We start from the raw sequence: 25,902 nt of genomic DNA on the forward strand, positions 1-25,902 counted from the left end.
TACCAATTGGTCTTATATAATATCCTAATTTAAATTTAAATTTTAATCTGTGTGAAAACGTTTTTGTTCCCGTAATCTAATATTTTAGTTGTGCTGCCCTTGGCGACACAGAGTGCAATCAAGCTTTATCGCTAACTGGAAATGAGTCTTTTACATCTCTGTGGAGGAATTTTTGTCCCCTTTATATTTGCAGAGTTGTTGTAATTCCCTCACGTTAAGGAGTTTTTTAAAGTATGAAAGGCCTGTTTAGGGCCTAGATTGGTTTGGATAGTTTTGTCCCTTAATAACTAAAATTATCATTTAAAAGGTGCTTTTTGAATTTACGTATATTTAATATTTTACTTATATATGTCTGATATTAAAGTTTGCTTGATAATTGGTTTAAATGTAAGTATTTAAGAAAAGAAATCTGGGGCAAATACTTTTTCACACCACTGTACTTTTAACTAGTGCTGATTGATATGGCTGTCAGTCAAGATCATGATTAATTTTACCTCGTTTATGGTTAATGAATGATTATTTTAACGAACATTAGACACCGCACTACTTTCAGCTTTATTCACCTTCTGGGCAAAATCCTGAACCGGTTGCTGCAAACCAGTCCTACCAGTACTGCGTGTGCTGCGCTGCTTGCTTGTGGTTTTATATTTCATCCCCTTTGCCTTTGCGTGTTGTGCTAAGTGGTGTCGCGTGGTTGTGTTCTTCTTGAAAGAAAAGATAAATAGTTAGCACACCTCTTTTCTTGTAAACTGATATCTGAGTCTGGAGATTCTGTATGTGAATAAACTTGTGAACTCCTCCCTCATCTCAATAATAGAGCATCTAATAATGACTGACAGATGTATTAAAACAGGGCCACATGCTGTACTGCATTCTTTTACGAAATAGCATGAAGCTCTGGAAAAAAATAAGAGACCACTTCAGTTTCTGAATCAGTTGCTCTGATTTTAATATTTATAGGTATATGTTTAAGTAAAATTAACATTGTTAATTTATTCTATTCCATTCTTTTATTCTTTATAAAGTTTCTTCCAAATTCCACATTAAAATATCATCATTGAGAGCATTTATTTGCAGAAATTGAGAAATGTCTGAAATAACAAAAAAGATGCAGAGCTTTTAGACCTCAAATAATGCAAAGAAAACAAGTTCATATTCATAAAGTTTTAAGAGTTCAGAAATCAATATTTAGTGGAATAACCCTGGTTTTTAATTACAGTTTTCATGCATGTTTTCATTTCTTGGCATGTTCTCCTCCACCAGTCTTACACACTGCTTTTGGATAACTTTATGCCTTTACTCCTGGTGCAAAAATTCAGACAGTTTAGCTTGGTTTGATCTTGTGATCATCCAGCTTCCTCTTGATTATATTCTTGAGTTTTTTTAATTTGGTAAAATCAAATCAGCTCATCATTTTAAGTGGTCTTTTTTTTCCAGAGCTCTATATAAACTTGTTTGGAGCATTTAGGACATCTTAGTACCTCTACCTCACCCTCTACAGCCACCCTTCAGAGAGCCGTGTTCGTGCCTGTGGCAGCATGACGTTGTGCTCGGGAGATGTCTTTCAGATTAGCGGAGCTGATCTGGCTGCTTTATCTCTGCTGAGCTAACAGGCTACACTGTCAAACATCCTCTTAGCCAAATGAGGGATGGAGGGAGGTGCATGAGTGGACACTGCTGACAATCTGTGCAGCCACTGCTGGACTGCGTATACAGAATAGACAGGAAAATACCTGGTTCCGTGGTAATACTTAAGGAAGTGAGTAGCTATTAGCACAGCAATTCAGCCACTTGTAGCAGCAAATGCTTTAATATCTCAGCAGCAGTAATCATGGAATTTATAGTACTGGTTGTGTTTCCACAGCTCCACAGTCCAGTTCTCCATTAGCTGTGTTTTTGGATGATGATTCTAAAAAGTAAAGATCATTTTAGATTTAGAGACAAACACGGCACATTACAGAAGCCCTGTATGATGATGCATTACCTGGTTTGCCCTAAAGGTTCATGTGCCTTCAAGCCCTGTGAATTAGGGGTATCAGGGATCTGCCCTCAGGTGTCACTGCTTTAATAACAGGCTGCTGGAAAAATTCTCTGCTGGAAATTGCTGCATGGCTTACAGACACTTCGAATACAGTTCACCATAAAATCCAAAAAGTTCAAGTTAAAGATGGAAGTGAAGAAGCAATCTTGCTTAAAATATCTAATACGTGTTTGGTTAATCTTCCAAAATGCATATATTTAAACACCAGTAAGTAGTTTGTTCAACTGTAAATAGTTTTCCGAGTAGAAGGTAAACTGATGGCCAAAAGGCATACAGTTAAACATAGAGAGGGAATAACTGATCGACTATATATCATTATCGACAAGGTTCCAGCAGAAATGTGCTACCAATCGATATTGCTATAATTTAGCCGCTCATTTTCCGGAGTTAGCCTTATTTGTGTAGAATGTGTAAAACTAATGAACCTTGTGTAATAAGTAAAGAAATGACATTTAGTACCACTAACTGGATAACCCTTTCCAGAGTGCATCATTCAGCCCCATGCAGTGAGTAGCTATTAGCACAGCATTTTAACAGAGCTAAAAGCTTTAACCACATGTAACAGCGAACAGTTTGATACAGCATTTAACCAACAATTAACAAGTACTTTACTCACTTATCTATTGACAGTAACTGATATTGTGACCAGCAGTGCATATACTTTTGTGTGTCCTGTGCACTGTAGGTATCAAGTAATGAAGTGCAAATACTTTGTTACCTTAGTTAGAATTTTAAGAATTAGAATTATACTTTACTGGGTTCACTATTTTTCAGAAGACTTTTTTTACTTCTATGCCTAAATCCTAAATAGTCCTGAATCGTCATAAAGATTATTCAAGAGAACCCAAGCAAAATGACCTAACTAAGCTTCTTTAATATATTTACATTGTACACTCATTCATTTTCAAAGAGTATCATCATATATGCATCTGAAAACAGGAAGCCAAGTGCATCCCAGTTTTTTTAACACATTTAAAAATAACATTTTAGTCATTATGACTTATTATGACTAAAATGTGTTTTGGAGAGGGGGGTTAGTGCACTATAGGTTCCTATGGAGCTTCCTAAGCTTTTGTCCATTTTTATTTACTTATTTATTGATTTATTTATTTATTTTACATTACTTTTATACTTTAAGTAGTTTTGAAAGCAGTACTTCTACACTTTTACTTGAGCAGAAAGATTGAGTTGATACTAGGGGTGGGCGATATGGCCCTAAAATAATATCATGATATTTCATAGTATTTTCGCGATAACGATATTTTTGGCGATATGACAAAACACTTAAGCAACAAAAAAAAATATTTCAAGAATACACTACTGCAACAAAATGAAAATATGAAAAATGAAATTTTATTATTGCAACCAATATGATATGGCACACCCGTAAAAAAAAAAAAAGAAAAAAAAGTAGTATCCTGATGTGTTAATTAGGGGTGGATGATATGGCACGATATTTCAGGGTATAATATCGTTCACGATATTCAAAAATGTTTGCAATATTATCGCGTACGATATGATATGGAACACCCCTAGTTGATACTTCTTCATCTACACAAGTATTTTAAACCCTAGCATCTTTACTTCATGTATAAGGAATGTCAATACTTTTGACCCTCAAACTTTGGTTGGGTGGGGACTAATCCGTATCATATTGTGCCCATTCTGCAAACCAGTGCCACTCATCTTACCCAGTCATCTTCTTCATATTGTCTGTAGGTTTGCACTCAGATGTCTATCCATCTATCTATCTAATTATGATTACATGGATCTGTCAGATCTGTAAACCTCTTCCAATTCTACCAGCTTTCATCGCATTGCTTGGCAGTGATTTATCATTTCCAAGTCCGTTCCAGAGCCAAGTGCAGGAAACGGTGGGCATGGTACGCTGAGGAACGTTTTCTTTGTGATAAGAGAGCCTGGGGGAAAGGCTGCTGTCACGAAACTGTTCTCTGTTATTTTATGCGCACTATTTTTGTCTGCCAGAACGAGCAGAAAAGAAAAGAAGTATGTTTCTCGGGCCGCGGTGTTTCAGGATGCTGTTATTTAGATTCAGATGTTGGCTAGCTTTCACTCCCCACTCAGATTAGTAGCCAAAGAGGTGGGGTCTAACTCTGCGCTTATGCAATCGTAGGCCTATTTTCAGCATTGACTCACTCAATATGGAATGCCCTAGATATTAAACGCTGAAGCCCACAGGGATACAGAAAATTGCATTAAGCACACCTCGCAAACGTGGACCAGCGGAGTGCGTTCCGTGACCTTGCGACCAGGGCACTTTTCATTCGGCTGTGTGCGCGAGCTTGCGTGTGCATTCGCGTGTGTGCATGCGTCTGTGTGTTTAAGTATGTGTGTGTACGTGTGCGTGTGTGTGTTGTGGCAATCTCAATACCCCCTCCAGCAGGAGAGCTGGAGCAGTGGGGGATGGGGCTGTGGTAGATTTTGCTTGTGGGGAATGGATCTGCATTTTTCTACTCACATGCTCTAATCTGGAGTCTTTAGCACACATCCAGCTTAAGGCCAGCAGGAGAACGGAGGGGGGGAGGTGGTCTCTCTTTGAGCTTATGGCGGTCCTGATCAAGCACAGCCTCGGGCCATCAAGCTAAAGGGAGCATATACCTCTATTTTATACCTTTTCCTCATATTTTTATATTTATCTATCTATCCAAAGCAACTTAACAAGTTATTCCTATTGCAGATATGGGCAAATGTACCACTCTTATTGGTGTAGCACAGCTGTAGTCACCCAGACCAGAAATTGAACCCCAGTTTCCCACATGATGTGGTATCTCTCCGGCAGGTAGTGGTCTTATCCCCTGTGCCACACCAACCACAATTTCACACCAACCACAAAATGTAGCAGGAGTGGCACCTTAAGATTTATGTCGCTCGGATTACGATTCAGAGAACTATTATCCACCGACGAATCTTGATTAATCTTTTTCTTCCATACAGAAGTCCTCAATGCTGCTGATGTAGCCTTACCGAGTAGCCAGCGCGCTCGGAGGAAAGCGCAGTGACTCTGTTCCGATACATCAGCTCACAGACGCCTTGTGCTGAGTGACATCACCCTTTAGAGTGTTGCAGGGAGAGGGTACCATCTACCCAGAGAGAGCAAGGCCAATTGTGCTCTCTTAGGGCTTCAGTAGATGATGGCAAGCTACATAAACAGGATTCGAACCAGCAAACTCCTGATCATAGTAGCAGTGCTTAGCCTGCTGGACCACTCGGAGCCCAGCTTGGTACTTTTAAAGTTTTGTATCTAAATCCTGGTATTAATAGGCCTTTTGACACTATTTATATTTACTTTAAAAATGCATAGTTATTTTAATTAATCAAATGATTAATACAAAAACAAGAAGGTGATTGATTGGTTATAATGTTATGCTTGACCAGTAATGTATATGCATATACAGAGGTGGCTTTAATGTTGTGGCTGATCTGTTTTTTATCTGCGTATAAATAAAAAATACAAAAAAAAAAAACAAGTATTATGCAATGTAAGTAATAAAAAGTTGCTCTTTTTTTTAGGCTTCATAATAGGCTTCATAATGCTTTATATGCACACAGGAATGGGTCCCCAAAGTGGCTTTGTGATATTGAAGTGCAAATCATTTTTAATACTATCCCTTAAAATAGTACTAATAATAATACCAAAAGAACAATAAGCATTGTTTGGTTGGCATTTATTAAATTTATTAAAGATTATTAAAAAATCTAATACAGTGTTAATAGAAGCAATTCAGAAATAAATTATTATGCTTTAGCTAGGTATATAAGTAAAATGAGAAGTAAGACAGCAGAGATTTAGAAATTTAGATTTCTGCTCTGGCAATGCTCCCCAACTCTGGGGACTACAAAGCAGGACAATGCTCCATGCCACATAGCTAGATCAATCAGCGTGTGGATAAAGAACCACCAGATAATGACCCTGTTATGACCAGTCCAATCTCCATACCTGAACCCATTGAAAACCTCTGATGTAATCAAGAGGAAGATGGATGATCACAAGCCTTCATACAAAGCTTAACTGCTTGATTTTTGTACCAGGAGTGGCATAAGTTCACCCAAAAGCAGTGTGAAAGACTAGTGGAGGAGAACATGCCAAGACACATGAAAACTGTAATTAAAAAGTTATTCCAAGTTATTCCACCAAATATTGATTTCTGAGCTCTTCCTGAATTAGAGCTTTAGTATTATAGTTGTTTCTAAATGAATACAAACTTGTTTTCTTTGCATTGTTTGAGGTCTGAAAGCTCTGCATTTTTTTCGTTCTTTTGACCATTTCTTCATCCACATTTTCTAAAAATAAATGCTAAATTTTTGTTTGGAATTTTGGAGACATGTTGTCTGTAGTTTATAGAATAATAGAACAATGTTCATTTTACTCAAACATTTAGCTTTAAAGAGAAAAAATAGAAACTGATAATTTTGCAGTAATCTCTTAATTTTTTAATTTCTGATTTTCTTAAATACAAATTTGATCCAGTAAATTGGTAAATGCGGGTTTTTACTGAGAGCTAGAGCTCTAGTAGCGTGCAGGCACCTTAAACAGTCAAATGTTCTTATTGCTCCAGCAGCCCCGGGCAGTGTGAACTGGCCTCCTCTCTCGTGACAAGAGTGTGCGAAGGATTAGCGAAGCTCCGCCCAGCAAGCATGGCCCCATCTCTTCATCTCTGGCACGGCACGCTGCTGGACTGAGAGCTAGCGTGTGGCCCGGGTGCCTCGCTTTCTGCTAAGCAGAGGCTTCCCATATTCTCCCTCACACACACACACACACACACACACACACACACACAATACTTTTTCTTGGTTTCCCTGAATTGCAGTTAAGATAAATTTGGGCAGTCGTGGCAGAAAACAACCTGCAGGTCTGTTTAACGTGTGAAGTGCTTCATTTGCACTGCTTGTAACAGAGCGATTGGAGTTTTCAGCCCACATTAACTGCTGTTCTCCTCTGAAGCAGTTTGAACTGGTGCCAGAAGGTGAAGAACACAAACGCTGCCTTTCATTTCAGTTTAACTCAAATTAGTGGGTGGGGGGGGGGGGAGAGTGAAGCCGCAGTGAAGTGCAATCACACAAATCTCATATAACAGATTTGTTTATTAATTTTTTTACTTTTTTTATTTATTTAATTATTTTAAGTTTAGTTTTTTTTTTTTTTTTTTTTTTTTTTTTTTTTTGCTCCTAACGCTCAAACGCAGCAGGACTGAACCACTCTAGCTATTGTGCTAATTAACGAGTTAGCAGCTCATGCTTCTGTTCCCCTCTCTGGAGGTGTGTGTGATAGAAATCAGTGTGAGGCACAGCTACCAGTTCTTCCTGTGTCTCGTTAATCCAAATTTAGAAAACGCCGCATGTATGGTGCCAGGCAGAAGTTTGGACTCTTCTCTAGATTAATGTTTGGCAATTAACTTTTATTTTTGTTTTATTCTGGTACAAATTAAATTTAGATTGATTAAAAAGGTGCATTATAAACTGTAGATCCAGAAATGTGTGCCAAAAAAAAAAAAGAACAGTATGAACAGCATGACCAAGAAGAAGACCACACTGGGCTGACCAGCATGACCAGGAAAAGATCCTGCTGAAAGATACCAGATTTTTCAGTAGAGGTCCTTAAAATGTAAACATGCATCCTCTATATATGTCTGTCCACATATATCCACATATATTCAGTGCTGTTTAGTCAGAGGACAATGAGAGTTATGTGTCCGAAACCATTGAATCCATTGTGGATTTTGCATTGAAGAGCATTTTAATGCTGTAAAAGCTAATCTTTTTTTCCCTCATCTCAGATTTTTAAACACAGTTTGGTGTTGGCTTCCAATTCGTAATTGAATGCATTCTTCCCTCAACTAGTGAAATGTTCCCTGTGTCACTGACTGTTACCAAAACCCTAAAGCAAAGCATGATCCCTACACCCCCAAGCTTAACAGTTGGAGAGGTGTCGTTTTCATGAAAGTTTGTACCTTTTATCAAAGCAATGTGCTTATTAGGCCCTACAGATCCCAAATAGCTAGGAGAAATTAAAAATGCACACCAAGCAAAAGTCTCAGGAGGTTATGGAATGTCTAAACATCACAGTTATAGGCCTTGAAAAGATTCTCATGCATTTCCATTTTACCTACCTCTATTTTACCTGCTACAATGAGCCATTTTTAAAACGCACAGACTAGAAGCACAATTCAAGATCAAATCAGACAATCTATACAAGTTACCGCATAGATCACTCACATTTTAACTCAGACACTTAATACCGAATGATGAAATACCATCTTGTCAACCGTGCACCATCCCGCTAACAATGAAACACAACCTCATCAACTGTCCTGGTTATAACCATATAAGACAGTCTTACTACCATGAAAAAAAAACATAAAAGACCTTTTTGCAAAAAAAAAAACAAACACCAGGGAACACCTAATTTAATACATATGTAGCAAGGTAAATTTCCCTTATCATGCTAGAACCTTTAAACAACTTTGCTCTGTCTGGATATATACAACCAAGTGTATACCACAAATAGCCAAATAAAGTGGTAATAAAACCCTAAAAACTAACCAACCAACACCTCAACTTCAAGAACAGATTCACTTCACTTGTCAGTAGTTTTAATTGTATATAGGATTCAGACAGTTTTGTAAACTCCTTTTGAACAAATAAGGACTGTTTTTTTTTCCTTTGTCAGTTTTATGTCTTTAGTTTTTTTTTTTTTTTAAGAAATTAAGGAGTATGATACAACCACCCCCATGCGTAACAGTTGGAGAGGTGTTCCTTTGTGAAACTTGGTATCTTTTGTCCAAACATAGTCCGTGGTTTCTAATGGTTGCGCACAATCAAGCTAATTAGGGACTGAGACCTTGGTACAAATTATGTTAAGGTTGATTCCTACTTCTATGGCATAGTCTGCACAAATGACAGACGTTACTGTGAGCATTTACACTTGTGCATTGGCGTGTCTGCTAACCAGACCACTCACAGCTGCTGTGGTCTGCATTTCAGAATTGCGATTCATAGTAAAATATTGCCGGGAAGGTGCGCATCAGGATACAGAAGCAAAAATTGTCCTGAAGAGCTCAAATATGTTATGTTTTATACAAAATTCAATTTTGTTTTGCTTTAAATATTGACTGTAATAATTGTATTACTTTGTATGTTTTTTTAATATCATTTTTGTTTTGTTATTTTCATAAATTGGAATTTGTAGCCTAGTCTAGATACCTTTTCCAGTGTATTAACATTTAGCTTTTTCTCTCTCTCATCCCTTCCTCTCTCTCTCTCTCTCTCACTGTCTCTATAGCGACATCAAACCCATTCACCCAGAAGCCACCCCTGTTCAATACGCTGCTCTACTCCCTGGTGCCAATCATGGGCATCGCCGCCATCGTCCTGCTCTCCTTCTGGATGTATCGCCATCACAAGCTGGCGTACCCACCTGTTCTAGTGCCCACACAGGTAAGTCTTCAGCTTGGAACATTTCGGATTGTGCAGGTACAGATTGTGGAGGCTGTAAAATGTCACTGCTATCTAAATTATGGGGGTAGAAAGGACATTTAAAAAAAAAAAAACGAGAAGAGGGAAAGTTTTTTTTCTTTCTTTGTTACTGCTTGGATTCCACATGTATATTTGTGTGTATGTGGGTATATGTACGCCTGTATTGTAAATGTGTGTTTGTGTGTGTGTGTGTTATGCATCCTCTATATTTACCTACACATAGTCATCTTCTTGTCAAGACACTGAGAGAAACCAAAGGCTTGGGAAAATGTGCTTTTTTCCCCCTCAGCTCCTCTCAGTGACGTGAGTGACAGTTATTTTACTGATCTAATGTGCTCAGTGTCACACTTGCTAGCGCTCAACCACACTTGTCTGCCAGCAGGAATTGCACCAGGCAGCCCCACAAGAGCAACATCAAAGCGTTTTTTGGGGTTGCTTTTTCCTTCTTTCTTCCTTCTTTCAATCCTCCACAGAGGACAGATACAGTGGCATTTCATTTCACATTTTGCCACCTTAAAACCTCAAACTTGCATGTATTTTATTAAGATTTAAAGTGATAGACCAACACAAAGCAGCGTATTCGCTGCAATTACATCTGCAAGTATTTTAAGATATGTCTTTACCAGTTTTGCACATCTAGAACTTGGGATTTTTGCTCATTCTTCATTGAAAAACAGCTCAAGCTCAGCCAGGTTGGATGGAGAGCGTCTGAGAACAGCAATTTTTATCTCTTGCCACAGAAGCTTATTGTGATATTGGTCAGGACTTTGATTGGGCCATTCTAACTCATGAATATTCTTCGATCCAAACCATTCCACTGTAGCTCTGACTGTATGTTTAAGGTCATTGTCTTGCTGGAAGGTGAATCTTTTTTCCAGTCTTAAGCCTTTTGCAGCCTTCTACAGGTTTTTTTTCCCTCAGTTTTGCTCTTTATTTAACTGCATCCTTCTTTTCATCAACTGCGACCAGCTTTTTTGTCCCTGCTGAAGAAAAGCATCCACACAGCATGATGCTGCCACCACCATGGTTTCACAGTGGGCATGGTGTGTTCAGAGTGTTGAGCACAGGGTTACTTTTTCAATACACGTAGCACATTGCTTCCTCTTTTGCTCTTTTTTTAAAGGCCATATTTGTGGAGTGCACAGAGACTTATAGATGTCTTGTGGACAAAGATTCTTCCACCTGAGCTGTGGATTTCTGCAGCTCTTCCAGAGTGACCATGGGCTTCTTGGCTGCTTCTCTAATCAGTGCTCTCCTTGCTCGATCTGTCAGTTACTCTGTCAGTTTGGGTGGAAGGCCAGGTCTTGCTTGGTTTGCATTTGCATTTGTAGTTTTTGGAATCTCAAAGCTTGGGTTATGTTTTTTAGAACCTAACCCTGCTTTAAAATTTTCCAAATCTTTATCTCAGTCCTGTCTGGTGAGTTCCTTGGTCTTCATAATGCTGTCTTTTCACTAGTGTTCTCTAACAAACCACTTAGGCCTTCACAGAACAGGTGTATTTATACTAAGGCTAAACTACACAAAGCTATATGACTCTATTAACTAATTAAGTGACTTCTGAAGGCAGTTGATTGCACTGGATTTTATTTAGGGTGTTCAGAGTAAAGGGGGATAAACTTTTGCATGTCACACCTTTTCAGATTTTTTTTTTGTGATTAAAATGTAAAAAACTACGTATAATTTTCGTTCCACTTGGCCTATCCCTTTAAATCTCAATAAAATATGTTTAAGTTTGTGGTTGTAAGGTGGAAAGTGTTCAAGTCAGGGGTATGAATACCTTTGCAAGCATTGCACTGTACACAGCGAGCTACTTTTGCTATCCATGTGGTCCTATCATAGAGCCCACAGACGGAACAATAGCAAATCTCTGAGAAGAGATACAATGCCTGAACGTTAACATCATTAACGTAATTCCCCTTTGAAGCGCTTGAGCGGTATCTAGTTCCACCGTTTCGGCTCTTCTAATCAGATTTCAAAACACATTTCCCTTTCCATTTGGTCATGCAACTCCTGGAGTTAATGCGGCGGCGTTCGCCATGAGCTTAACGAGTCAATTAATCTAACCCTCAAATGCTAACAAGATGATGATAAGAATCTTGCCCGGGCTTTGATTTACAGCGAGCTATGGAACAGCGCTTATGGCAATGAGTAAGTGTTTGGAGTGGATTTCCCCTTTCTGTATTAATAACGCTTTTTTTTTTTTTTTTGGTCAATGATCTGTTCCCTCTGATATCACCTGCTGTATGTCTGAACTTGTCTCTCAGAAGCTGGAAGAGGTTTTTTATGAAAAGTCGAGGCTCGGAAACACTTCAAATAGTCTGACGCGGCTTCAGGCAAGCTGCAGAGGGTTTTAGATGTTCAGAAGTTTAGAGGTTTGGAGGATTGGGTCCACGTCATGTATTACACTCCACTGCTCTGCAGACGGCGTCGCCAGGTCGGCCGAACTCGTTTCATAACGCGCCGAGAGGAAGTGGTGTACCATTTGGTCGTGCAAGTGACATTCTCTGGCTTTCCAATATCTCTTTGGCAGCCGGTCGGAAGCGCTCGCTTCAGAATAAGTAGGTCAGTTTTTAAAGGTGTCACTCGCTGCTCCGCGCCTCGCCAAAATCTGTCTGAACGTCGTCCAAAGAGCCTCGGCGCTCGCACATTTTCAAACCGACACTTTGCTTTGCTTTTCGAAGATTTCTTCTCCTCTCTGGCCCGAGTCCGATTCTCCCCCAAAAAAAGAAATAAATAAATAAGAAATAAGTCATCTTGTTTCCCTTCCTCGCCTGGCGTCCCCAGAGGAGCTCTTATGAAAGTCTGCTTGCTTCGTTTGTAATCACACCTCCTCTCTCATGTCGAGCTGGAGATTAGAACTGTATGGGCGTCGTGGAACAGTGGAAGAGTGCAGCGTGTCCTGACCTGGATTTGACTTTGGCTGTTTATTTCCATTTGCCTCTGTGGCTGAGCGCTGGGATGCACCTGTTCACCCCAGCAGCTTTCCATCCAGCACCACCGTTCTTCATTCACTCCTTCACCCTCCAATCTTGTACCAGGAGTTATGCTTAATAAAAAAAAAGCTCTTATTTTATTTCATTTACACTGAGACCTTCACTGTAGTGTGAATACAAAGGTTCAGGTTTTCAGTCCTTGGTGGTTATGTGTGGTTATAGCCAAACCATTTGTATTCACAGGGTGGGTGGGTTGTAAAATTCTGTTTATAGCTCATTTCATACAGTAAATAAATGAAAGTATTGAGACACCTGCTCAGTCTAGGTTTTTTTCCCCATATTTTCTCCTTATTTAACTAGGCCAGTTCTTCCACCCGTTCATCTGCTAATCAGGGTAAAGACTAGCAAGCACATGCCTCCTTCAACACATGTTTTTTTAAACTGCTGCTGATGCAGCATTTCAAAGTAGCATCACATCCCTCGGAGGAAAGCGCAGCGACTCGGTTCCGATACATCAGCTCACAGACGCCTTGAGCTGATCGACATCACCCTAGGAGTGATGATGGGAAAGCGATCGCCATCTACCCACCCAGAGAGAGAGAGAGCAAGGCAAATTGTTTTCTCTCTCAGGGCTCTGTCAGCTGATTGCTGATGAGTAACATAGTAGAGATGGAAATTTGAGACATTTAAACGTACTGTATGTATTCACTGATTAGCTAGAGTAAGACTCGCAGTTACTTACCATTGTTTGTGTCAATCTGGCAACCCGTGTAAGCTTTACATCTGGAATAAAGTGGGCGGGGCAGAAAGATCTTAAACACTTGAAACTGGCAAGAACAGAGTGATTTTGTGCAAAGAACTTCATGAACATGTTTTTTGTAGTCTATAGACCTATTTAAACTTTGTTAAAAAAAGAGGTAAATTATGTCCACATTAATACGCCTTTGACCCAAGTCTTCCTGATACTAGTTTACACCCACTTGAAGAAATTGTTTTGAAAAAGAAAGGAAATAATTTCATATTTTAACAATATCCTAAAGAGTGAGCAGTACGTCACTCACTACAGAGTTACTTTTAGAAGAATGAATGAACAGAGAGAGAGAAAAAAATAGGGAGAGTGAGGGACTGCATCGCACTCCAGCCTTGTTTAATGCTTGGATTCACCGCAAGAAAAACTGGAGAGGAGCTGTTTTTAAACTGTTTTAAACTGGGTCTTTGTTCTTCTAAAAACGCCTATAGCCTGGGGGGGTTCCTTATTCGTACTGATTCACTATTCAAAATGAATTTTTCTCTACAGTTTAGCTAGGCCGATTGTCCAAACCATTCAGCTGCTAGTCAGCTCTATATCACCCATCATAGGTGATGCCACAAAAGAAGTAGGGTGAAGACTAGCACATGCCTTCTCCTCCGACACATGTGAAGTCAGCCACCGCCTCTTTTCAAGCTGCTGCTGTATAGCATTGCCGAGCAGAATCACAGCTCACTCGGAGGAAAGCACAGCGACTCGGCTCTGATACATCAGCTCACAGACGCCAAGTGCTGATCGACATCATCCTTTGGAGTGAAGGGGGGAGAGAGAGCCATGTCTGTCATCTGCTGGTGTTGATCCACTGTGTTGATACTTGAGCATATATTTAGCATTTATTAGAAGTACTTATCTATGTAAAAGTGTAGAGATAAGAGTTAAGAGTGTAACCTAAGGACTCCTTGTGCATAAAATCGAACCCTAATCTGCCACGTTGAAAGTGGTGTTGTTATTTTCACTGAGGTTTAGTGTAGTGCTTAACAATAAAACACATGCCAGTGATGTGGCTATGGTATATTTGATTAAGTTGTTGTACTGTGAAATTGCCAGTCCATAACCCCTCCAGCTGTGTCTCAGGTGTTGCCTGCGCACGTCTGGTGAAAAGAGAACAGTTTTTGTTTTTCTGCTCTCTTTCCTCTGAGCTTCGACATAGGAAATGAGTGAAGAGGACACTTTCACCATGGTTGTGAAACGTTCTGCGAGTTGCTGGCAGCTACTGAAATGTTTACTGTCAGCTTGTCATCTTGCATGCCCAGACTAAGCGTTACAGACAGGTCCATTATAAATGCTGCACTCAGCTGGCCTTGATGAAAATCAAGAAATCGCTGTATAGAAAACACATGCACACACCCACAACACAAAAAAACACACACAAACATATATATTCTCACTCAGTGTGTTTTCTTTCTTTTTATTATTATTTTTTTTTTTCATTGTAAATTTAATATCGAAGGCTGTATAAAAGCTCTACAGGAACAGATGCTTTTTTTTCTGTGAACAAAAAGTGTTAAAAAAAATCAGAATTAAGATTTTAGATTTAAGATTCTTCTAAGTACCACATTTATCTTTGAGTTCAGATCTGCACACTCTTGGTATTTTAATATCTTCATGAGGGAGAATCACCTGGAATAGTTTTCTCAGCGTCTTGAAGGAGTTTCTGGAGGTGCTCAACAATAGTTGCTGCTTTTCCTTCACGCTGTGAAGCTCCAGCTCATTCCAAAACACCTCAAATCACCATCTCAGTTCATCAGGTTTAGAACAGGGGATTGTAAAGACTAAACTCCATTTTTGTCCCTTTATTTATTGTTTTAATCTACAATGTAGAAAATAAATTAAATAGACATTGAATAAGAAGTTGTGTCTAAACTTTCCTAGACTGGTACATCGTACAATTTGAGAAGCTTGTGTACTTGTTCATCCTGTACACTGTGTGCTTCATCCTTTTTAAATAAATGATTTGCTTATACCAAGTAAGTGTCAAAACTAAAAAGAATAATGAATATAGATTAAAGATGAATAAAGAATAATTCTTTAGGGATTTAATCCTTGGGAAATGTATGTTCTGGCCCTTTATATACCTGTTGAAAGGAAAACTTTTTTTTTTTTTTTGCCAAATGTACCTGATACTTTCTGCCATCCACAATAATTTTTGTTTGGCAAATTCACATAACATTTATTTTATAACAGTGGTTGGGTCTCTGTGTTGCCATGAATTAAAAAAAAAACATATATAAAGCTGTATATATATATATATATTATATCAGAGACCACTTCAAATTCTGAATCCTTTTTTTCTGAGTAATATGAACATTGTTGTTTTATTGTATTACTCAACATTTCTTCCAAAATCCAAATAGAAATATTGTCAGTTAGAATCATTTAAAAAATAAGAAATGTCTGAAATAACAAAAAAAAGACTACGCACATACAGTCTTACACACAGTCTTACAGTCTTATATATATATATATATATATATATATATATATATATATATATATATATATATATATATATATATATATATAAAATGAACTGGAGCTTCACAGCATGTTCAGGAACTCCTTCAAGATGCTAGGTTACTGTACCTCATGAAGGCACTGAGATTAAAATACCAAGAGTGTGCAGATCTTTCCTTAAAAATAAATGGGATACTTAGAAGAATCTAAAATATAAAACATATTTTGGTTTGTTTGACACTTTTTGTTTACAAAATAATTCCCCATGTGTTTATGTATAGCTTCACTATAGTCTTCACTATTACATTTACAATGTAAAAAAATAGATAGAAAACACAGTGAATCAGATGCTTTTTCCAGTTTTTTCAGTGCTGCCCTATTACATACATTGGCATTAACATCATTAACAAGTGGACCTGAGCTGACATGAAATATAAACATTAGATATGACCCTTTTACATTAACCCTTTAACCCATCGATTACAGCTTGAAAAGAGTGGGGGCTGTTTGAATATGAACATGCTCTGAATCTGGACTACTTCATAAGCTGTATGTATTTTAATATACAAATACACGGCGTGAGCGTGAGAGTGGAGAAACATCTTTACGCCTGTCTGTGCTGACCTTCTGACTTCTGCTACTTTTAAAAAAGGTCTGAAATGGCATTTAATTCTCTATACAAGCTGGTCTTGACCTGGTGATCACATTATGAGCTCTCTGTAGAGCGTTTCAGAGTGGATGCTAGTACTGAACTCAGCGACAGCACTGCTTTTTTTTTATGACATTGAATCAGCATCTCATCCCCAAGGAGCGTTTGACTGCGTGCACCTGAAACGGTGCTTAACCCTGACCGGCCGACGGAACTGTTGGGGAACGCAGTCAAACGGAGCTGCTTGGATTTACATTTGACCCAGATTCTCTTCATCCCATCTGTCTCCATCTCGCACACTCGACCAACTAACGCTTTTTATTTCTGCTTCCTTCCCTCCCTCGACTAGCACGCCTTTCATATCATGATAGAGGTAAGAGAAGCCTAATTTCCCCATCCCTTTGAAGACCGTGGCTTGGTTCCTGCTTATTTTTCTATTTCATTTTGTTTTATGTTTTTTTTGTTTTGTTCTGAACATCATCAGTTCGGTTCTGAATGGATTTTATTTTGCTTTATTTTATTTTAATTTTTCTCCTCCATCATGTTCCACTCTAGAACACGACACAGCGACCTCTTTGATTTCCTTTTTCATTTGATCCCTGCATATTTAGAATGTTTTTATGCTCTGTCGCTCTGCGGTGGTCTGAGATATGGAGAGATTCTGTCAGATTCTGTTTTAGTTTGCTTTGTTTTTTTTGTTTGTTTGTTTCGTTTGGTTTGTTTTCTCAGTGCACGGATGAGTACGAAATCCCTTGTATTGCAAGGGAGATTCGAGCACAAGATCCTTTTCATTAAGGTGCATGGTAAACCAGCGATGCCTTGCTTTCGGATGCACGTCTCCAAGCATGCTAAGATTGCACTACCAAGATGAATGTGGGAATGTGTGGGAACTTGCAATGCAATTCATTTTAAAACCTGCTAAAAACAAAAAAATCCAATTGAAGATATACAGAAATAGTCTTGGTCTCTCAGTATGAGGTTTCAGTATGTCCTCCATTGTTTACTGTATTGCTGTCTGATACTGAACTGTAAAATCTCCTCTCAGCAGTCTGTACTGTTTCACAAGCACTGAACGCCATTTAAAGAAGCACATTCATTTGAGATAATCAATATAAGGATATAATCAAGAGGAAGATGGATGATCACAAGCTATTAAACCAAGCTTGAACTGCATGAATTTTTGCACCAGAAGTAAAGGCATCCAAATGTTATCCAAAAGCAGTGTGTAAGACTGGTGGAGGAGAACATGCCCAGATTTATGAAAATTGTAATTAAAACCAGGATTATTCCACCAAATATTGATTTCTGAACACTTAAAACTTTTTTTTGCATTATTTGAGGTCTGAAAGCTCTGCATATTTTTGTTATTCCAGCCATTTCTCATTTTCTGCAAATAAATGCTCTAAATGACAATATTTTTATTTGGAATTTGGGAGAAATGTACTCTGTAGTTTATAGAATAAACCAACAATGTTCATTTTACTCAAACATAAACCTATAAATAACAAAATCAGATTGTTGTTAGGGTAATGTTGTTACTGTTAATAGGGTAATGATTAGGTAAGCTTCAGCCACAATATTAAAACCAGCTGCCAGGTGGTGGTAATGTTATGTATATACAGAGCTGGTTTTAATGTTGTGGCTGTTCTGTGTTCGATCTGTGTATGAGTAAAGTAATATTAAAATGTTCATAAACATATGATATATCCTGTATAAAATAGGCTTGAATATATAGATATTTACAAAAAAGTGCCTAGCAATAAATCAGACCACAGCTGTCATTTCTCACTTTTTCAAGGTTTTTCAAAGGTTGTATTTGCCATTTGTGTACAGACCACAGTCTAGACACATTCAAATTCTTGTGCAGGGCTAAAATATTCAGAGTAAAATATAAAACATTATAAACCTATAAAAAAAAAACAAGAAAACAATTGTACAAAAAAAAAATAAATAACCAACATAGTTTTTTTAAATACAAGTATTACACAACCACCAGCGGAGTTGTATACAAAAATATTCTAGGGAAGGGGATATTGTGTGTTACACCTTTGTCTACACCCATTTGTTACACCCATGCTCTGAACTTCATCCAGTGATCAGTTCTACCCTGTAGGATGAGTAGCATAATGGTGGCATGATTGTGCTAGAAGTGGCCACTTCTATCATAATAAAATATACCCAACTGTTTCAAAACAACTTGCTTGTTTTTCATCTCATTCATAACTGTAATGAGCTCAAGCGTTACCGTTTTTTTTGAGAAGTTAAGCACTAATATTTAAACATGTCTAACAAAGAATTACAGCTAGTCTGGACCAGTTAGCCAGACTCATTTGCTTAAGACAGAATTGCCCCAGGGACCCGTGTACATTCATTATTCCTACTCTGATAGATTTATGTTTAAACTAGTTCTGTCGACGTTAACACACACAATGAATCTGAAAACTTTAACACATTAATAAAGAAATTAATTGTTAAAAAAAAAAAGTGCCTAGTCTCCGTCTACTGAGGGCTGAGACACTCGATTTGCCTTTTACTGTATCATAAAGGGGGTGTCAGATGTCTGTTATTGGGTTATTGATGGATTATATCTATTTTTTAAATGAAACTGGCCAATGGATACTCAGGAAATCACTAAAGACACACCCATCATGTCAGAAACCCATCAATCTTATGGAGTACTCACACTTGGTTGGTTCGTAGTAAAACACGGTCCTACCCCTTCCCCACTCTCCCGCTGACCTGCACTCAAACTGCGTTTAAACAATCCGTGCCCAAGCACGCTTATGTCATTACTCACTGCTCAGTGGGCTGGCCGGTGTTGTGCCGAATTCAGCACCCCTGCCATGAAAAGCATCTTCTCTCGGGTGTGTGTACGCACTGTCTTCTTAATATAAGCAGAGATGATCCGCTTTAACTTACTTAGAAATATGCACTAAAAGTCACGGTTATCTCAGTCACTGTTACATATATAGCCACATAGTGTGCAGTCCTGAGAGGAGGTGCTTTTCCTGGCGGGGGTGCTGAATTCGGCACAACACCGTCCTGTTTGTGTACAGGAATGTCGCATCACTGACATCATCTTGTTCGTACTCACACTGCATACATACAGTTCTTGGGTCCAAGTGAACCCTGTTTAGTGTTCTGTGCACGGATATGGTTCGAAACGATCACACTAGTCAAACAAGTCATAATGTAGAGGGTAACTTTGCCAAGGGAATGGCACTGATTGCCTAGTGTGAGTATATCCTTAATCACAATTATTACTGGTCTTCCTCCCAAAATACAATGAAATATTATTTAATTAATTTTATTTACATATCTTCTTAAATAAAAGTCTTCAAAAGAAGAAAACCATGTAATTCACAACAATATTCTTTGATTAATCATGATCAATCTGAACTTCATTCATTGATCAGTTATACCCAGTTACTTGGAGAGCATGTTGGTGGTGGTGGTGGCATGTTTGAATGGGCCACTCCCATCATAGTAAAATATATACAGCTGTTCCAAAACACCTTGCTTGCTTTCCATCTCATTTGTAACCCTAATTGGCTCAAGTGTTCCAGTTTTTTTGGGATGTTCACCTCTTAAATGTCTAACGACATATTACAGCTAGTCTGGACCAGTTAGCCAGACTTATTTGCTTGAGACAGAATTGCCCCAGGGACCCGTTTACGTTCATTATTCCCACCCTGATAGATTTGTGTGTTTTAACTAGTCCTGTTTTAGAAAATATGCAAATTGATCTAAAAGTGTCAGGTCTCCGCCTAACGAGGGCTGACCTACACCTACATTCGCTTTGCCTTTCACTATGTTTTGAGTGAAACTGACCAGAAACCCGTCAGTCTTCATCAGAGAGAGGTGTGTGTAGATAGTTTCTGCTGTGCTTTTGGAAAGCAGCAGCAGAAGAGCCTGAGTGGTATTTGATTCACTCCCTATTATTTTGGGATGTTCAGCTCTAAAGTGCAGCTAGTCCGGACCAGTTATCCAGACATATTTGCTTAAGCCCCAAATAAAATACAGAATAACTGAAGAACCCTGTGTACATTTCTTATTCATGTCCAAATAGATGTCTAAAAAACAATGTAATGAAATATTATGAGCTGCACAACATATCGTTTCAGAATCGCCATTGCAATGTACACACACGCAGTAGTGACACTGCAGGTCATGCACTGTCAAATAAAAAAAAATTGCTGCTTGAAAAAAAAAGTTATTTTTACACTGCAAGTCCTAAAAGTAGATGAAGAGAACCCAGTTAAACAACTGAGACAAAAATGTCATTCTTGGTCATTTATTTATTAAGGAAAATGATCCATATATCACATATTAGTAATGTTTCTGGTAACTGTTGATCAGTGCTTCACATCGGTTTGCAGGAATTTTAGCCCATTCCTCCGTAAAGATCAGCTTTAACAAGGAGGTCCTTCCTCAACATTTTGATTGGATTACGATCAGAAATTCAACTTGGCCATTTCAAAACATTAGATTTGTTCTTTAGCCATTCTTTGGTAGAACTAATTGTGTAACTATGGTCATTGTCTTGCTGCATGACCCACTCTCTCTTGAGATTCAGTTCATGGACAGAAGTATAATATGTTTCTCTTTTGTTGAACCTGGTTCTCTTTATCTTTTTCTAGGACTTATGTTTTATGTCATATTTACCTGTTCCAAAACACCTTGCTTTTCATCTCATTTGTAACTGTAATTAGCTCAAGTGCTACCATTTATTTTGGGATGTTCACCTCTAAAATGCAGCTAGTCTGGACCAGTTAGCCAGACTTATTTGCATAAAGCGAACTTGCTCCAACTGGTTCCCGCCGTTCTCAGAGATTTACGGGTGAAGCATTCCTGTAAATAATTGGAAACTTGTCAGGGTTTGGGTGCAGTAGGTGCATGTCAGGAGATACTGACAATACAATGAAGAAACAGACAGGTCAGTCGCTCCTGGACATTTTCCACTGGTGTCTAGTTTGTTTGACTCTTAAACAACACGAGCCCTTGTAACCCTCGCACATCGACATCCAATATCCTCCCCGAGTGTCCAGGGAATAAGGCCGTCTTCTTACATTTCAGGTGAGCGACCCTTGTGTTTCTTCTTTCCCTCGCTACAAGAGGCACTTCATAACGCTGCCATAAAGAGCCATTGTCATTCCTCCCTGCTTGTGCCTGCTCAGTGACTGACATTTGGTCAAATGGAAAAGTCAACATGACCCCGGCTATTGTGCGCGCGGCGACGGGGAGAATGAAGGGTAAGGGCGTGTGTTGTTCTTTCTTTGATCCCTCCCATCCACGCTCTTCCACTCTTTCTGTGTCAGCTATTTCAGTGCAGGGTAACAGTTTTGGGTAACAGCGAAAGCAACTCAATCTCGGACGTGTATTCCCTTTCTCTTCCCTGTCTGGCTTTTCCAACATGATGGATGTTCTGCCCTTTTGGCCCATCAAGCAGTTGCTTCATCTGCTTTCTCTCCAGTGTAAAATTCCTTGAGGACCAACCGGCTAGAAGGCGGCACACAACCCAGATCCATATGCTTTGGAGTCTCGATTTCGGGGACACCCGAATCCTTTCCTGCGGCCATTATTTCTTTATTTATTTCTCTCTCTCTTTTTTTATTTATTTATTTATTTTTATTTTATTTTTTTAAGAAATGTAGGCCAGCCATAAGAGCATAGCTGCTCTACATTTGCCCTACTTCTGTCCAGACTCTTAAACACAGGTGTTCTAGCACCAGAGCCCACACGTTATATTCAACAAAAACAGCCTCCTTCTTTTATCCTGCTCCATCATGGAATTTTTAACATTGTATTGTTGCCGTTATTCTAAAATTATTATTAATATTATATATTTTTTTGTCTTTTTCATTTTTAGACTTTATAATGTTAATCTGCCAGTTTTTTGTTTTTTTTTTAACATTGTGTCCAAATTTAATAATAATCAACTATTGTTGCACTGATGCTCTCAATGTGCACTGCTAAAGGCACTTTATTTGGCAATTTAATTTTATTTGGAATTTTTTCTTTTTTCTTAACTTTACAAAATGTTCAGTTATTCAAAATACTCTAGATACTGTTCATTCATTCAAACTAAATACAGCCATTACAAAAAGTTCATACGTAGAATAGAGAGGTTTCAAATACCATGTAATAAAATGGTAAACTGAAAAGCAGAAGCATTTCTGAGTGGACAAGGGACGAAATATTGTGTTTAATGTAACCTGTATATTTACAGTATATTTATTCTAAAAACTGGGGTCGCTTTTCGTGGGGCTTCTTTTGGCCACTTCATGCGTCTTTACGTACTTACGTCACATGTACAGCCTCTAAAAGAGGATCCGGCTCAGTTTTCTGAACGCGAGCAACTGGTGGAGCAATGGAGACTTCAGAAGGGGAAACTCAGTGCTCATCAGGTCATTGACCCATAGAAAAAACTAAGAAACAAAGTAGGGAAGTTTTGACTGAGCGCACACTCTCTCTCTCTGAACATAACCTGCAATCGGATTTATCCGCTCTGAAAGGAGAACGCATCACACCCACCCAGTTTGAAATGATTCTTCCGCATGCTCTGTGCAATAACCCATTCTCACCAGAGAGGGCCCTAAATCCCAAAACTTACAGACATCAGCTTCAAAAGCTTTGCTTGAAACACTGCAAAAAGCTAAACCTTAGCAAGTGAAATGTCTTACTTCACTCATTTCGTGACTGTGATTGCTTTTTTTTTTGTTGTTGTTTTGTTTTTTTGTAGAAAAATAGCAGATTTTTGTTTTTTTGATACCTCATTTTTTTCTACTGAATGTTTAAAAACTGATGCACTGTATAAAACATGTTTTGTTTTAGTAGTATATTATTGAAATTAATTTTCAAAAATGCATTGTTTTGTCTACATTCTTTTTCACAAAAATACAGTGTAATATTGTAATGTTGTTGTAGCTCCTCTGTATTGCGCTCCCCTATTGGATAATGTGCCTTGATTTTGGTACATACCCCCACACAAATACCAGAAGGCTTGCAGCAGCGCGACCAGCTCTGCGAGGGGAGTTTGGGGGGAGGCCAGCAAACAGTGCGTCTCTCTGGCTGGCTACAGATGAATAGCAGGGATTAGCTTATTTGATAAGCGCTCTTGGAGCAAAGAAAATGCTCCATTGTTTTTCTGCTGACAGAGGTTAATTGGTCAGAAAATGTCATTGGGTTGGGTGTGGACGGGGTGTGCGTGCATGCACATACTCGCACACACTTGCACCCGACCGACCGCGACCGTGTGCACACTGCCAACATGTGGTACAGGGTTCGCTGTAGGCAGTGGCTTCTTTGTTTGTTTGTTTGTTTATTTGTTTACCTCTTTCGCTTAGTAAACAATGCACAGGACAGTGGGCATTTTCTCACATTCTCAATCTTGTTGTTTGAACCAAAAGCAACCCAACGCCATCGCTCGTCTGCTGCCGTTTCTGTCATTGTCGCTTTAATTCGGCTGTTGTGGTTCCCTGATTCCAGCGCAGTACAGGGTTCCCCCCACCAGCCAGTGCATTCCACAGCTCTCCAAACTGGGTCAGCTCCTCATCAGCCCAGTAGTCCACTTACAGCAGCTATGGATTATATTTAACAAGCTCAGAACTCCAACTCCCATAAGCCCCTTCTGTCAAAGCTTTACGCGGCTCAGCGGTGCAATGTTGGCCTGCATTATTGACAGGATACTGTAGCAGCGCTGTGGCTTAATTTTGGTCTCTGGCAAATGTTCTTCCTTGGGGGAAAAGCATTAGATGATGAAAATATATAGTGTAATATTGATACACTGAATATACAGTACAAATTCTATTAAAAAAAACACTTTCACGTCAGTGCATTGCAAGTAGACTTTTATTATTTACTATTCTGGCTATACTATAGTACAGACGACTGTAGTAGACTGTAGTACACTGTCTGGCCAAAAAAAAAGGTCACACTCTCTCTCTCTCTCTCTCTATATATATATATATATATATATATATATATATATATATATATATATATATTACATTGGACCGCCTTTAGCTTTGATTGTAGCACATATTTGCTGTGACATGGTTAAGCATTGATAAGCTTCTGCAATGTCACATGATCTATTTCAATCCAGTGTTGCATTAATTTTCACCAAGATCTTGCAGCAGCATTGATGATGGTAGAGTCTGACCACTGCACAAAGCCTTCTCCAGCACATTCCAAAGATTCTCAATAAGGTTAAGGTCTGGACTCTGTGGTGAACATGTGTGTAAATGTGTGAAAATGATGATCTCATGCGCCCTGAGTCACTCTTTCACAATTCCAGCCCCATGAATCCTTTTTGAATTAACATATCAGACTATGCTGTTCTAGTATGTAGACTAATTGATATCTATACAAATGTATTTTACACTGTGTCTGGGACCAAATTAAATCCCTACTTACATTTTAGGGCACTATTGAGTATGTTGGGCATTTTTCTATGAGTGTCTGAATTCTAATATATAATTTAAATGTAATTTTGCATGCATTATGAAATTAAAGTTGCGTTGTTACTCCGGAAGTTCATTATAGACTAGCGCACTGAGAATGCTGCTGCACACGCACACACACGCACACACACACAACATTTTCACTTTCCAAAAAAATTTGATCTATACAGCTACATTAGTGTTTATGTCCTCCATTAAATTATTTAAACTCAGTAACCCAGCAACTGAGTAATTTAAATATTCTTAAAATATTCTCATTTAAAAAGAATCAAAACTAGCTTGAGATATTAAAATACAGTAAAAAAAAAAAAAAAGTCTAGTCTAAGTCTAGTCTGCCAGGCCTAAACTACACCACACTACACTATACACTATTACTGTCTCCCTCCCAAAAATACATTATATGCAATAAAACAAATGAATCATGATCTTAATTCTGATTAATCACAGAATTGTTGTTGTGTGACATTTTAGTTTATTTATTTAGGTTTCAGGTCCACTAAAATGTAAAGAAAACTGTCCAAAAATCAACAACAATAGTAAGTAGTGTTTATTCCAACATGGCCTTAAAATAAAATGCTTTATCTTAAATACATACAGATCAGTGATCCTATGCACGATCCTAGGCAATTAGAACAATATTACTAATTAGACGTAATTGCTGACACATAACTAACAGCATCACTGTTCATTCCAGTTTCTATCAGTTCCTGGAGGTGCTGAACAATAGCTGCTGCTTTTCCTATACACACTGTGAAGCTCCAGCTCATCCCAAATCACCTCAAATTACCCATCTCAGGGTTTAGTTTAGGGGATTGTGGAGGGACACCTATTTTTTTGTTTACTACGTAATTCAGTAATCTACAATATAGAAAATAAATTAAATGAGGAAATAAAGAAAAAACAATAAATGAGAAGATGTGTCCAAACTTAAGTCTGTTTCTGAGGCTGGTAAAAGCGATAACTCTTGGTCTTTCTTTCCTTCCTGAGGCAGTCCTGATGAGACCCATTTTAATCAGAATATTTTTGATGCTATTTACTGTACTGTACATGTGTGGAAG

General features: G+C 38.4%; 1 protein-coding gene across 4 annotated transcripts in view; it reads left to right on the forward strand.

The window, feature by feature from the left end:
* The window catches only part of acvr2aa (activin A receptor type 2Aa), a 76,386-nt gene that overhangs the window by 38,480 nt on the left and 12,004 nt on the right, over positions 1 to 25,902 (forward strand). For 2 of the 4 annotated variants that reach the window (XM_022667920.2, XM_022667921.2), the window contains exons 4-5: positions 9,342 to 9,496; positions 16,729 to 16,752. In XM_022667920.2, the coding sequence (XP_022523641.1) occupies positions 9,342 to 9,496; positions 16,729 to 16,752 (179 nt within the window). The remainder of the gene's footprint in view (positions 1 to 9,341; positions 9,497 to 16,728; positions 16,753 to 25,902) is intronic. The other 2 variants (XM_007250592.3, XM_007250594.3) reach the window with 1 other exon arrangement.

This window comes from Astyanax mexicanus, chromosome 11 (genome assembly GCF_023375975.1).
Source record: "Astyanax mexicanus isolate ESR-SI-001 chromosome 11, AstMex3_surface, whole genome shotgun sequence".
In the NCBI taxonomy this organism is placed as follows: domain Eukaryota; kingdom Metazoa; phylum Chordata; class Actinopteri; order Characiformes; family Acestrorhamphidae; genus Astyanax; species Astyanax mexicanus.